General features: G+C 48.7%; 1 protein-coding gene across 9 annotated transcripts in view; it reads left to right on the top strand.

Annotated features, from left to right (window-relative positions):
- Window positions 1-9,806, top strand: part of ATXN7L1 (ataxin 7 like 1) — a 239,909-nt gene extending 230,103 nt beyond the window's left edge. For 7 of the 9 annotated variants that reach the window (XM_079785976.1, XM_079785977.1, XM_079785974.1 and 4 more), the window contains 3 exons: window positions 453-1,380; window positions 4,424-4,498; window positions 6,370-9,806. In XM_079785976.1, the coding sequence (XP_079642102.1) occupies window positions 453-1,380; window positions 4,424-4,498; window positions 6,370-6,411 (1,045 nt within the window). In that variant the 3' untranslated portion in view covers window positions 6,412-9,806. Of the gene's footprint in view, window positions 1-452; window positions 2,505-4,423; window positions 4,499-6,369 lie in introns of those variants that run through there. The other 2 variants (XM_079785983.1, XM_079785978.1) reach the window with 2 other exon arrangements.
- The last annotated feature ends 3,507 nt before the right edge of the window (window positions 9,807-13,313 follow it).

The following is a 13,313-nucleotide window of genomic DNA, read 5'->3' as shown; positions in this document are numbered from 1 at the left end:
GCGGACAGGCAGTGGGCAAAGGCTGCCCTGGCCCAGGTGTGCAGGTGTCCTCACTATTCGTACTACACGCCAGGGCCCCAGTGTGCAGTGACCGCTTCCCATTAAAAACCACCTTCATCGCTACCGAAAGAGAGAGAGAGAGAAGAATACCGCTGGGGAAATGTATATTCTAAAGCACATTCGCCTTTTATCCGTGAACCCAAATCAGCCAGTATCCAGTAGCCAAGCACGGAAAACCCCGAAAGGGATTGCAAACAGGGCGCGGGATATCGCAGTGGGGGAGCCACCGGGAAGGGCCATCCTTCAGATGTTGCCATCCTTCAAGGCTTCATTTTCCATAGTCTGGTTCTCCCGGGGTCTCTCCGGAGCCCCGGTGCGCACACGTAGCCGAGCCTCCAGGAACGCCACGCCTGTTGCTCACTGTTTCTCTCTCACTCTTCTCTCACGTTTAGGAAGATCCCTCCTGCGGCAGATAGCCCCATGCCCTCGCCAGCAGCCCACATCACCACCCCCGTTCCAGCATCCGTTTTACAGCCTTTCAGCAACCCCAGTGCTGTGTACCTTCCTTCAGCTCCCATCAGCTCGAGACTCACCTCTTCTTACATCATGACATCAGCCATGCTCCCAAACGCAGCTTTTGTGACATCGCCGGACCCAAGCGCCCTCATGCCACACACCACAGCTTTCCCTCATGTGGCTGCAACCCTCAGCATCATGGACTCAACCTTCAAGGCCCCCTCCGCCGTGTCCCCGATACCAGCCGTCATCCCTTCCCCGTCCCACAAGCCATCCAAAACCAAAACCAGCAGATCCTCAAAAGTCAAAGACCTGTCTGCGCGTAGCGACGAGTCTCCGAGTAGCAAAAAGAGGAAGCCGCAGTCCTCGACTTCCTCCTCGTTCTCCTTGCAGACATCCCTCCCGTCTCCGTTGTCGGGGCCCCACAAAAAGAACTGTGTGCTGAATGCCAGTTCAGCTCTGAACTCCTACCCGGTGGCTCCTCCCTATAACAGTCTGCCCGTGCACACCTCCAACAACGGGGTGAGCCCCCTCAGTGCCAAACTGGAGCCCTCAGGACGGACCTCGCTGCCCGGCGGCCCCCCGGACATAGGGAGACACCTGGGCTCCGTGGGCGGCAGTGACTCCTGTCCCCTCGCGGTGCCCTCCCTCGCGGGGGACCTCTCTCTGGCCTCACACAATGCCGTGTCTTCTCTGCCCCTCTCTTTTGACAAATCAGAAGGAAAAAAGCGTAAGAACTCGAGTTCTAGTAGCAAAGCCTGTAAAATCACTAAAATGCCTGGTATGAATAGCGTTCACAAAAAGAACCCGCCCAGCCTTCTCACACCGATGCCCGATCCCGTTAACAGCACCTCCTCTCGGCAGGTAAGGGACCCGTCCCGCCAGGCGCCCCCTGGCACGGCCTTCTCAGTCCCAGGGGCGGCGGGAGCCGGGCAGCGGCCCTGCTTAGCCAGGTGACTGTCTCGCTTTCCCAGAGGCCACTGCCCGCCTCTGCCGTGAGGGCAGTGACTTAACCCGCGCTTGCTACAGCGCTCGGTGTGCTCCATCGGTGCTACCCTAGGCTCCGTGCAGCTATGTTCTCCTTTAATCCTCACAACCACCCGGTGCAGCTGGTACTGTTGTCATCACCACCTTCCAGAGGAGGAAACTGAGGCACAGAGAGACCCCGAGTCCCCCACTCTGCTTCCGTTTTATACCTTGAGCTTCTGAGGATGATTTTATTAAAGGGTTCTGTTGCCAAGGAGTTTTATCTGATCTGTTGGGGTCCCCTTAGGAAGAGCTGAGGCCAGGCAGGTTAAAGGATGACCAGGGTCCCACCTGGGGGGCGATGGCTCGTGCTTCCGGCCCCCCGGTGACTGTTCCCACTTTACCTGGCTGCCTCGATGCCCCTCCCCCTCTTACTGATACAACTCTTTTCTTTCCAAAAGTAAAACTAACAGCAACTGGCACAGAATTGTGCGATGCCACTGTACACATAGGGGGCGTGTTGTGAGGAAAGCTGTGGGAACGCGGCGTGGTCCAGGGAGAATCCGTGTGTCCTTCCCTTGTGTTCTGTTCACATCCTCGAGTCTGGTCCGTCTCCCAGGCTGGGGAAGCGACTTCGGAGAGTCCCCACCCGCACCAGACTGGTGCCACTGGGCTCCGCGGAGAGAGGGGGTGCCAGAGGGGCCGCTCCGCAGGCCTGCCCCGGGGCCCCGGGCACACACTGCCGCAGCCCCAGACTCACAGCCACAGAAGGAAGTGGGCCGCACCCTGAGCCCAGCCCCATCGGGGGACGAGGACTCGGGAGAGACGAGAGGCAGTTGTGTCATCTTTCTGAGACTTGTTAAAACCTCACGAAGAGAGCATCCTGAGGGGGATTCACAAATCACAAGTGAACACTTGAGAAGCAGCAAGTCTGGATCCCAAGGGCCAGACAAGCTGCAGCCGAGGCCAAGGAGAGAGAGGGGGCGAACGGGTCGCCTCACGGGAGCCCGGCCCCTCGCACGCGTGTGCAGCTGCCGCAGATGCGCTGCCTTCTGGCTGCTCAGTGCCAGGGCTGCGGGGGAGGGGCCGGCACCCGCAGGGCCCTACGCGGAGGCTCACCGGTGGGTCAGTGCCGCCCCCAGGTCCGGGTGGAGGGCACAGCCAGGACTTCCGAAGATTAAATGTGCACCTGAATTCCCTGGGGGTTGCTACGATGCAGGTTCTGAGTCAGCAGGTGGGGGGGGGGGGGGGGCGGGGAGGAGGCCTGAGAGTCTGCATTTCTAACAGGCCACTGGTTTGCAGGCCACACCCTGAGCGGCAGGCTATCCTATCACCCATTTTAGATAAAATCCTAGCAGCTAACACTTAGGAGGGGGGCTCTGTTCCAAGTACTTCAGATATATTTAACACATGTAGTCATTACCTGTTATTACTGTCCTTTTATAGATGAGTAAACCAAGGCACAGGAAGGTTAAGCAATGTGCCCAAAGTCACATAGCAAGTAAGTAGTAGGGTCTGGGATTTAAACCAGGCAGTTTAGCTCTGGAGTCTGGGCTCTTAACCCCCATGCCTCTAATGTGTTAATGGCGTGCCTCAGTGTTGAGTAAATACTGCTCTGTTGACTGTTTGGTCTGCCGGACCATAGGAAATGTTCAGTAAATACTACGAACCAGTCACCACTGGGGTGAGAGGAGCAGACGAGCCGCCTCCAGCGAGGGTCCATCGGGAAGGAAATCCAAAAAGCTGATGAATCTAACGGCTGCCTTGGCTCTAGGTGGTACCTAGGTCCTTGTCACCAGGCCACTAAGAAAAAGCTTTGTCCAGGGTGACCACCGGTGATTTCCGAATGGTGGGGGAAAGCCTTTGGAATCTATGTTGATTCTCTTAGGAGGCCGGAAGGGGGCGTGGTGTGAGATTGAGAAATTCAAGGTAAACATGTGCTTTGGGGACCAATTGAGGTTCTGTTTCATTGTATCTGGTAGGTGTAAGGCCAGAATTTGCCACAGAAGTATTAAGTTAAACAAAAAGACTGCAAATGTAAGGCAGATGTCTTTATGCAAAGCTGAATTAATGTAGAAGTCTAGCTCTTTCTATATTTTTTTAATTGATTTCAGAGAGGAAGGGAGAGGGGGGAAAAAAGATAGAAACATCAATGATGGGAGGGAATCATTGATCAGCTGCCTCTTGCACGCCCCACACTGAGGATCGAGCCCAAAACCCGGACATGTGCCCCGACTGGGAATCAAACCGTGAACTCCTGGTTTGATTCCCACTGAGCCAGGCCCAGAGGCGGGAGCTGCCTCCAGACCGGTACTCACCTGAGGACCAGCCCATCTGTGCCAAGGACAGCCCCATGCTCCCAGGGCTCTGTTCAAGGACCAGCTCAGCTTCCCATGGCAGAGGAAGCCCAGGGCATCTTGCCATTTTCCTCAGGAACAGTGAGGGGTGCACTGTGTCTCCTGGCTGAGAAAACTGACCCAGAAAAAGGCCCAGGCTTTTATCCCCCGCTGGTCCACGGGAGTCTGAGCTGGAAATAAGTGGGTCTAGGACTGAGTTCAGAGGTGGAGGAGTCTGTGTAACCCTTTGGCCCCAGATGGAAAAGCTGGGCCTCTGCCGAGTTAAATGCTCCCGGGGCGGGGGGGGGGGGGGGGGGGGGAGGGGGGCAGGCCTCTAGCCAGATGCCTTTATCCTCATCCCTAAAACATCCACATCTGGGAGGCAGAATTGAGTTCCCCTCCATTATGCTTTCCCTCTGGGGTGAGAGTGGCATCCTCAAGGCACCCCCCGAGACATTTTCATTTTCTCTGCCATTTGAAACGGACGCGAGGCGAAGGAGCACGTGATGGCACCGCCCTCTCCTTTCCCTGTTGACACCTGGTATGGGTGGGCCTTTCCCACGCTGGCTCCTGAGTCTGAGTAGGGCTTCGCTGATGTCTTTCAGGTTGGGAAAAATAGCAGCCTCGCTTTGTCACAGTCCAGCCCTTCAAGCATATCCAGCCCAGGACACAGCCGACAGGTAAGTTACCCGGGGCGGGGGTGAGGGGGGCAAAAGTACAAAAGGTCGTCAGCGGGGTGGAAAGAATGTGGGTATTTGGGTCAGATCCTGGTTCAAATCTCATCTCCAGTTAACAGCATGGCTGTCTGGCTTCCAAAGTTAGTAGTTATTAGCTGTGTGCCCTTGGGCAAGTTACTTAACTCCTCTGGGCTTCAGTTTCCTCACCATAAGATGGGGATTATAATGGTCCCAACCTCATAGGGCTTTTGTGAGGATTAAATTAACTTATTCACATAAAGCCTCTAGAACAGTGGTTCTCAACCTTTCTAATGACGCGACCCTTTAATACAGTTCCTCATGTTGTGGTGACCCCCAACCATAACATTATTTTCGTTGCTACTTCATAACTGTAATTTTGCTACTGTTAATGAATCATAATGTATAAATACCTGTGTTTTCCGATGGTCTTAGGCGACCCTGCTAGCTGTTCTCAACCTGTGGGTCTGTATTAAAGGGTCGCAGCATTAGAAAGGTTGAGAACCACTGCTCTAGAAAATGCCCAATATAACACACAAGTATTAGCTATTATTATTATTACTATTAGCAGCTGTGTAATATTAGGCAGATTACTTTGAGTCTAATTTTTTTTTCATCTGGTAAATGGCAAAATCAATGCCTACCTCCTAAGATTACTGTGAAAATTAAATAAGATGATGTTGACTAAAGGGCCTGGCTAGTGGCAGGTATATCAGTCAGTGCTTTCTCAAGGCCTCTGGGGAGCTAGAGCTACCATTCAGAGTGTGGTTCCAAGCTGGGAATATTCAGGGTAGATTTAGGAGTTTTATAAACTTGAGGTGTGAGAGTTAGTCAGTGTATAAATAATTTTCTCCATTGGAGTGTAAGTGCATCCGGGGGAGGCCAGGGAGCGTAGGGGGTGGGTTCCTGCATGCCATGCATGATTGGGAAAAAATACAATTATGGCTGCGTTGTGTTGTCTTAGATACGCTGTAGGCTTTGCAGACAACAAATGGCAATGTATTTGTCTGCATTTTGGCCTTTGGGGTTTCCTCACAAATCTGGGGTAGAATTTGGGTGAAGGTTATGGGGAAACAGTCTTTGTCTCCCCAGATCGAGGAGGGTGCCTCCATTATTTTGAGTCGCTATGGCCCTTTGGAGGCCTGAGCACCTGCCACCAATCCTCTGTGCGTGGAGGGGGTGGGGGTCTCATCTATGCTCAGGCAGGGGCGGCCTCTGTTTACGGCAGACCTCCTGCACAGGCGGTGAGTGCGCCTGCCCAGGGCTCCAGGCACGCCTGTGGGAACCCGAAATGCTGGCAGTCAGCCTGAACAGTGAATGTAACAGTGATGATAATAGCTATCATTTGTTGACCCCTTCCCCGCAGGTGCTGGGCTAACCACCCTTTACATGCATTTAAACCTTTAACAGACCCTGTGAGAGACAAAATGGTTATCCTCATTTTATAGATGAAGATGACTGGACTATGAGGCTAAGTAACTTGAACCCAGAACCTCTATCTCCACAGTCTCTGTGCTTCACCCATCACTCTGCCTCTTCCTTAGATAATTCCCTGGGCTGTCTGTAGGTTAGCTAGGAAACATCCCAGGTGAACTAATAGAAAAGAAAAAAAGAGAACACAGACTTAGTCTGGTCCTCTCTGCTGGAGAGAACCCCATGAATTCATCCTTGCATTTCCCCCCGCAGCTAGGATCTTTGTGGCTACCCTACATTTATGGGGTCCTTTACAGACATCCCCTCCTGCCTTTGGCTGCTGTAGGAGTTGGGATGGTCTCCTTTTTGTTATAGATGAGGAAATCGCACTCTGTTCTCGAATCCTCGTGGTAATCCCAAGCTTTTCTTCTTTTCTTTTCCAGAAGACCACAAACAGAACGGGCAGGATAAGGACTCTTCCATAACAAGACTATGAAGCCACTTCCAAACCAATGCCTGGCCTCCGGCCCCACCCAGGGGCCCCGGGGGCAGGGAGTGGGCAGTGGGGGATCCGTTTCCCGCCTGCGGCTCTGGCCTTTCTTTTTCTTTTCTTTTTTATGACCAGTTTTTAGTTTTGGAGAAAAAGAAAAAGGCAAAAGAACGTGAGTTTGAGATTTACAGAAAACAATACCAGTGTTTTGTTTTCGTTGTCTTTCGTTGGCCACACGTACACATTCTTCCAAGCTTGGGGTCACTCCTCCGGCTTCTGATTCAACTACTGCACCACCGTTTTGCTCCAGCCACGAGAGCAGACCGTGCGGGATGTCCGGTCCCGGTTGGCATCATCGGAAACGCGAACTTCAGCACGCGCAGTGCTCTTTTCCTTGCCCTCGCCCGCCCATCCCTCCCCACCCATCCCCTCCCACCTGCCACTCACCTGGTCCCCAAGGCCATCCCAAGAAGTTGCCTCTCATCAGCTCGCCTCTGGACGGTGTGCTGGGGAGGGGCTTTGCTGGAGAGCAGCCGATGTTTGGGGAGCGGAGAACAGAGGCAGGAGGGTGGCCGAGCGCACTCATCAGGTTTCTAGGGCGCACCGGGACCACTGTCCAGCTGTGCAGCTCAGAGAGGATATACTGGGTCAGGTCTGGACCGGGCCTGGGAGGCGGCAGGAAGCAGAGAATGGGGGAAGGAGAAGCTATCTCTCAGGAGACAGTGGGAACGGGGTGGCTGTGGTCCTCTGAGCTCGTTAGGAATCCAGGCTGCAAAATCCCTTCCTGGGTGCCATGGGGAAGGGCCCCAAGCTGGGCGAGCCAGAGAGGGAAGCACCCCGGGGGGCGGGCAGGAGGCCCCAGGAAGCCACTCTGAAGAAGGCGCAGTGCCCACAGCTGTGGACATTCCCCAGCCGCCCTCCAGGGCTGGGCAAGAGGGGAAAAGGGGAGGGGAGGATGGATCTGGGGGAAAGCTTCCGTGGAGGGCTCTGTGTCAAACCCCTGGGGAGAATGAGTACCAGCCCCGCCCGCCCACCTCTGTGCCCTGGGCCTCAAGGCGCCCCCTATATCGGGGTCTGCTGGGTTATCAGAGGCCCAACTCAGACACAGCCACCCCAGGAAAGAGTGGTAAGGCCGCGCCACTCCCTAGTGAGGGAAGAGCGAAGCTGGAGCCCTACAGCTATGAAACTGTTCACACTGGAGTTTGAAAGAAACGTCAATACTGTAAGCTTTAATCAGGAATCAGTCCGGAAAGAAACGCGCAATATAAAGTAAGTGTTCTGTGCTGTTCACCATGTACCTTGGCAGACGTTACAGCGGCACAGATAGTAGGAGTTTTCGCTTCATCCCTGCATCAGAAAGGAGAGCCAGTGTTGCCGCTGGACACACCCCCTCACCCCCACCCTGAAGGTTCTTCCCTTCCCTTCCCACCCCCATCCCAAAGATCAGACTACTGTTAAGTTTCAACGCGGAATTGAATCTCACTAAGGCGGGAGGCTAGCGGAGTGATTTGCATCAATGAAATTGCACTGACAGTGTTTCTTATAGGATTACTACAATTTTTTAATATAAAATGAAGATTTTTTAAAATCATGAGTTGATATTAGGTACCAGGACATTAGTTTAGATGATTTCATTTTTATTTCTACAGTGTTAAAAGTGCACTTATATGCTGGTTTATTTACATCTTGGGGAAAAAAAAGACTGCAAATTGAAGGGAAGATTGTTACTTTTTCTTTTTAAAAAGAAAAGGTTAAGGCAGATTTAAGACTTATAAATGTTTAAGAAATTATAAACAAGATTAGAACCTTGGAAAAAAAGTTTAGAAGATATTCTTAAAGTAAATTTTTATAGTGTTAATTTTGTAATAATTTATGTTTTACTATATTACAGAGCTAACTGACCAGAATAGTTTCAGAAACAATATGAAACTTAGGAAAGTTTAAGCAATGTTTATATTTTTAAAATGTTCTTTGGATTATGTTTTTATTGTACATTTCTTCAGACTGAAAAGTATGTACATATCTTTGTTATTTTTGCACAATTTTTGTCTTGTTCAGTTTTAGACGTCTGTGTGTGGTTTTTTTAAAAATATAATTTATTTTGAGTTGTAAAACTTGCAGGAGTGAAAAACAAAACGAAAAAAAATCTCAGCAACAAAATAACCCTCTGATCTATAAACTCTTACATCCAAAGAGGGAAACAAAGGTTGAGAGATGAAGTGGCTGCTTCTGAGAAATAATGTCTCGACAGGGACTAAAGGAGCAATTCAATCATAGGTGTAAACGTTTTCGCTCTCTACATCTTGAATTGCAAGCTGGAATAAAAAGGCTCCCCACCGAATGCTGCTGACTTGGTGAAAGACTGGCTCTGACCAAGGCGAGGACATTTCTGGAAAACTGAGCAAAAAGGGAAAACCCACGGTGTTTCTTCCTTCACAGTCAACCACAGGTTTACTTTATTACAATGTGTTCAAAACTCACAGCTTGAAAAATGGAATGCAAATAAAAGGTTTTCTTTGGTTTTGTTTTAATGGAGTTCAACTGGACCAGCCTATAAAGCACTAGTCGGGTGATCCCCTTTGGGTACTTCCTGTTCTGCCCGCCCCACTCGGCCCTCTCTCCCAGCCCCGTGACTGCACACCCCACACCCCCTCCATTTGCCTGAAGATCTCGTGACTTGTCGCCGGCCACAGAGGCTCGAAAGCTCGGGTTGTTAAGCATAGCGCAATGCATAGACCTGTCAGCCATAAAAACAAAGCGACTTGGATAACTTGTATGCCTTCTTTTGTATCAATGTACCAATTGTAAATAACGCTGATCAACCTTTGTAGAGAATAGTTTATACAGCATATTCTATTATTGCTGATTCTCAGTGAACTCTTGTTTTAAAAAAAAGGAAAAAAAGAAATTTTCTATTTACACCTTCTATTTTGTTATGCTGTTGGCCCATGGCACTTTAACAAAACTGTGGGTTTTACGTAGCTGGTCAGTCATGGGGTATATTAAATAACTATTGTTGCACAGACAAGAATTTGCACCTGATCATTTGTCCTTTCCTACTACCGACTTTAGGACCTTTTCCAGAAGAATTTTGAAGAAAGCATGTCCAAACATCCTGAACAAATGCCACGCTTGTGGAGTGGGTTTCTTCTTTTCTACGGTCCATATTTTGTAACACTAGGTATCTCCTTCTTTGTCCCGCACCTTTATGTGTTAGCACTATCAGAATTCATTCCATGCCTGTGATATTGTAAGCAGAATAAATGTCTAAAGTAGGTGTAAATAGTAAACTCTATGGCTTACAGTTTTAAAAAGGAAAGAACAAACATGTATCTATTGATACTGCCATGGTTCCGCACCAGGCCTGGAGACATTCTCCAGTGAGCGATTGGGGTTTTTTTGGCTTTTTTTTTTTTTTTTTTTTTTTTTTTTTTTGTAACATGGCTTTGTAAATAAAATAATTTATATGTTTGTAAAACTTAAGTCTTCGGGTTTTCATAAAATTTAGATTTTTTATTTTGTTTTTTTCTTTTGGGTTGAATGTGTTCTTGCCAGGCAAGCCTTACTGCTAGGACATACATTTGAGGCATAGAAGAGAAGAGAGTGAATTCATTCAACAAATATTTATGGAGCATCCTGGCTGCGGCTGCCCCTGAGCTAGGCGCTCTGTGCTTAGTGATGAGAAACAGACAAGAGTCCCAGCTGCTTTCTGCAAGCAGCTCGGTGGGAGAGACAGTAAATAAACACACGATCAAATGTGTAATTACAGATATCGGCAAATGCTATGACTCCATGAGAGAGAAGATAGGAGAAACCGACAAAGTGTGTGAGGAGAGTGCTGTCAGGAAGTCAGCGGCTGGCACAGTGTGGAGAGAGAATCCCAGGCAGAGATGGTCCGAGGTGGAAAACGTTCGGTACGTTCCCAGAGCCCAGGGAAGACCCACTGTGGATGGAGCAGGGGGGGAGAGATGGACAGGAGGCAAGGACAAGGTCACAAAAGGCTCTCAGAGTTTGGGTTTTGCACTTGATTCAGCAGGAATCCTTTGGAGGGCTTTAGGAACACGGCATAATCTGATAGGTTAAAAGATCCTCTATAAAAGAAAAAAAGAAGAGATAAAAAAGAAAAAAGATCCTCTAGCTGCTGTGTGGAGAATTGGATGCCCTTGCGAGAGACCGGGTGAGATGTTAGTGAGGTCCCAGGATGGTTGCATCAGAGAGAGAAGTGAGTAGACTCAATAAATTGAGATACATAGTAAATTGACAAGACTTGCTTAGGAATTAGATACAGGTCCTGGTAGAGCAGTTGTGTTGGGTGCAGATGCCATTTCTTCAGCTGTGGGAAACCAGAGAAAGAACGGGCTTTTTAGGGGGCTGGTGCGAGGACCATTTCATGAAGATCTAAAGTTCTGTTTTGTGCATGTATGAGATTGCTATGAAACACCATGTGTCAAGAAGGCATGGTGTACACATGACAGAAGCTAACAGCAGGTCTAAGTTGGAGGCATCAATTTGGGAATCGTTAGTATATGGGTGATAGTTAGAGCCACGGGTATGGATATGATTACTTGAGAGACTGTAGAAGGAGAAGAGCAGACATTTAGAGGTTGGGTGGAAGCAGGACATTAGCAAAGAGAGGCCCTTACGATGAAGCATTCTCAAAGAGAAGAGAGAACCCAACAGGAAGTGGTTCCCTGGAAGCCAGGACTATCAGAGGTTTCAAGGAAGGAACAATCAACTGAGTCCAATTCTGCTGTAAAATGGAAGATGTAGCCCTAGCTGGTTTGGCTCAGTGGATAGAGTGTCAGTCTGTGGACTGAAGGGTCCCGGGTTCGATTCTGGTCAAGGATACATGCCTGGATTGCAGGCTCGATCCCCAGTGTGGGGTGTGCAGGAGGCAGCCGATCAATGATTCTCATCATTGATGTTTCTATCTCTCTCTCCCTCTCCCTTCCTCTCTGAAATAAATAAAAATATATATTTTTTAAAAAAAAGCAAAGAGAAGTTGTGGTGTCTGTGGTGTTGCTGGAGATTCCTGCATTTAAAAAGAAAAAAGGAAGATGTAGATCGTATTATGTCTGGTTTTGCAACAGAGGCCATTGGTGACTATTCGTTTCCAAAGCTGCCATAATAAATTAACCCAACTTAGTGGCTTAAAACTACATAAATTTATTCTCTCAGAATTCTGGAGACCAGAAATCCCAAACCGCACAGGGCTGCATTCGTCTGAGGGCTCTGGAGGAGAATCCTTCCTTGTCTCTTCCAGTTTCTCGTGACGGCCAGCAGTCCTTGGCTTATAGATGCATCACTCCCATTTCTGCCTCCATCTTCACCTGGACTTCTACCCCGTGTTTCTCCTGGGTTTCAAACCTCCCACTGCCTTGCTCTTAGGAGGACATCTTCATTGGACTTAAGGCCAGCCCTAAATCCTGGATCATCTTATTTCAAGATTCTTAATTACATCTTTGCTCCCAATAGGTTCACACTCCCAGGTCTAAGGGTTAGGACTTGAACATATTTTTGGGGGGATTATTACTCAACCCACTACAGTGACCTTAGCAAAGCATGTATGATGGAGTGGTAGGAGCCAGGGACAGACTGGAGTGGTTTGAAGGAAATTCAGTTGTGTAGACAAATCTTAAGGAGGTTAAAAGGCACATGGGAGTGTTGGAATTGGCTTTTGTTGTTGTTTTTTTGTTGTTGTTGTTGTTGGGTTGTGTCTTTTGTAAGATTTTTTTTTAATTGATTTTTAGAGAGAGAGGAAGGGAGAGGGGGAGAGAGAAACATGCACGCTCCTTACTGCAAACTGAACCAGCAACCTTCCCAAACCTGGGATGATGCCCAACCAATTAAGCCGTACCATTTAGGGGGGGGTTTGGCTTTTGTTGGGTTTATTTTGTTTTTCAAGGGAGATTACGGTTCATATGCTGGGACAGTAGAGGAGGGAAAGGTTCAAGAAGCAGGAGAAAGGACAAATTCCCCAATGAGTGAGGTCCTTGAGGAGGCAAGAGCGAGGTAAACCCAAACATATGTGGAGATAGTCACCTTTTTTTACTGCTAAGAGATCAACTGAGGCATATTAAAATTTTTAAGAATTTATTTGAGCAGCGCCAAACCCAGAAGTGGTTCGGTGCGCTCCACTGACAGGAGCTCAGGGAGAGACTTTTAGAGAGACAAGGCAAAATAGGGAAATTATTGATTGGCTATAGTCAATAATTGAATGGGAAGGAAAAACATGACTCAAGGGCTTTATTTTTATTTTTGAAAGAATCAAGATGCATGTTTTTGTTTTGGGTTGCAATTTTTTTTTACGTCTTTTGGTTCTGTCTGACTAATACACAGAAAACGTTGCTATGGATTAGATGCTCAGCATTGAGGAGAGGACTGAATTTCTCTGCAAAAGGGCGCAACAGAGAGGTGCTCCCAGGGTCTGCGCTCACCTTCAAAGGCTTGGAGGATGTTCCCACCAGCTCCATGCTGAGCCCAGCATTGTGCAGCATTTTAATTAATGAATTGGCATTCAAAGTAACCTTGGTGAATGAAAGCCATGAACACAAGCAGATGGCTTTATAGGATAGCTGTTTGTTACCTTTCGGGAGAGCCCCAGGGAGGTTTCTGGTGCTGGAAATGTTCTGTATCTTGACCTGGGAGCTTGTGAAATGAATATAATCACTGGTGAAATGTTCATCAGGTTGCGTACTTAAGAGTCATTCATTTCACTGTGCACTTTGAAATTTAAAAGTTTTCACACAGACCAAAAGGTGAATGGCAGACTGGAGTGCAATTGTCTCAGCAGAAAGAAGAAAGTTACCAAGTAGTTTGAAAAGAATACTAATGAGAAGCCCATTTTCCCTCCCAACCCCCCAGAGGTAGTAGGTACCACAGAGAAGGGGGAGCAGC

Source organism: Cnephaeus nilssonii (assembly GCF_951640355.1).
Source record: "Cnephaeus nilssonii genome assembly, chromosome: 12".
In the NCBI taxonomy this organism is placed as follows: domain Eukaryota; kingdom Metazoa; phylum Chordata; class Mammalia; order Chiroptera; family Vespertilionidae; genus Cnephaeus; species Cnephaeus nilssonii.
This window is presented reverse-complemented; position numbering and strand designations above follow the sequence as displayed.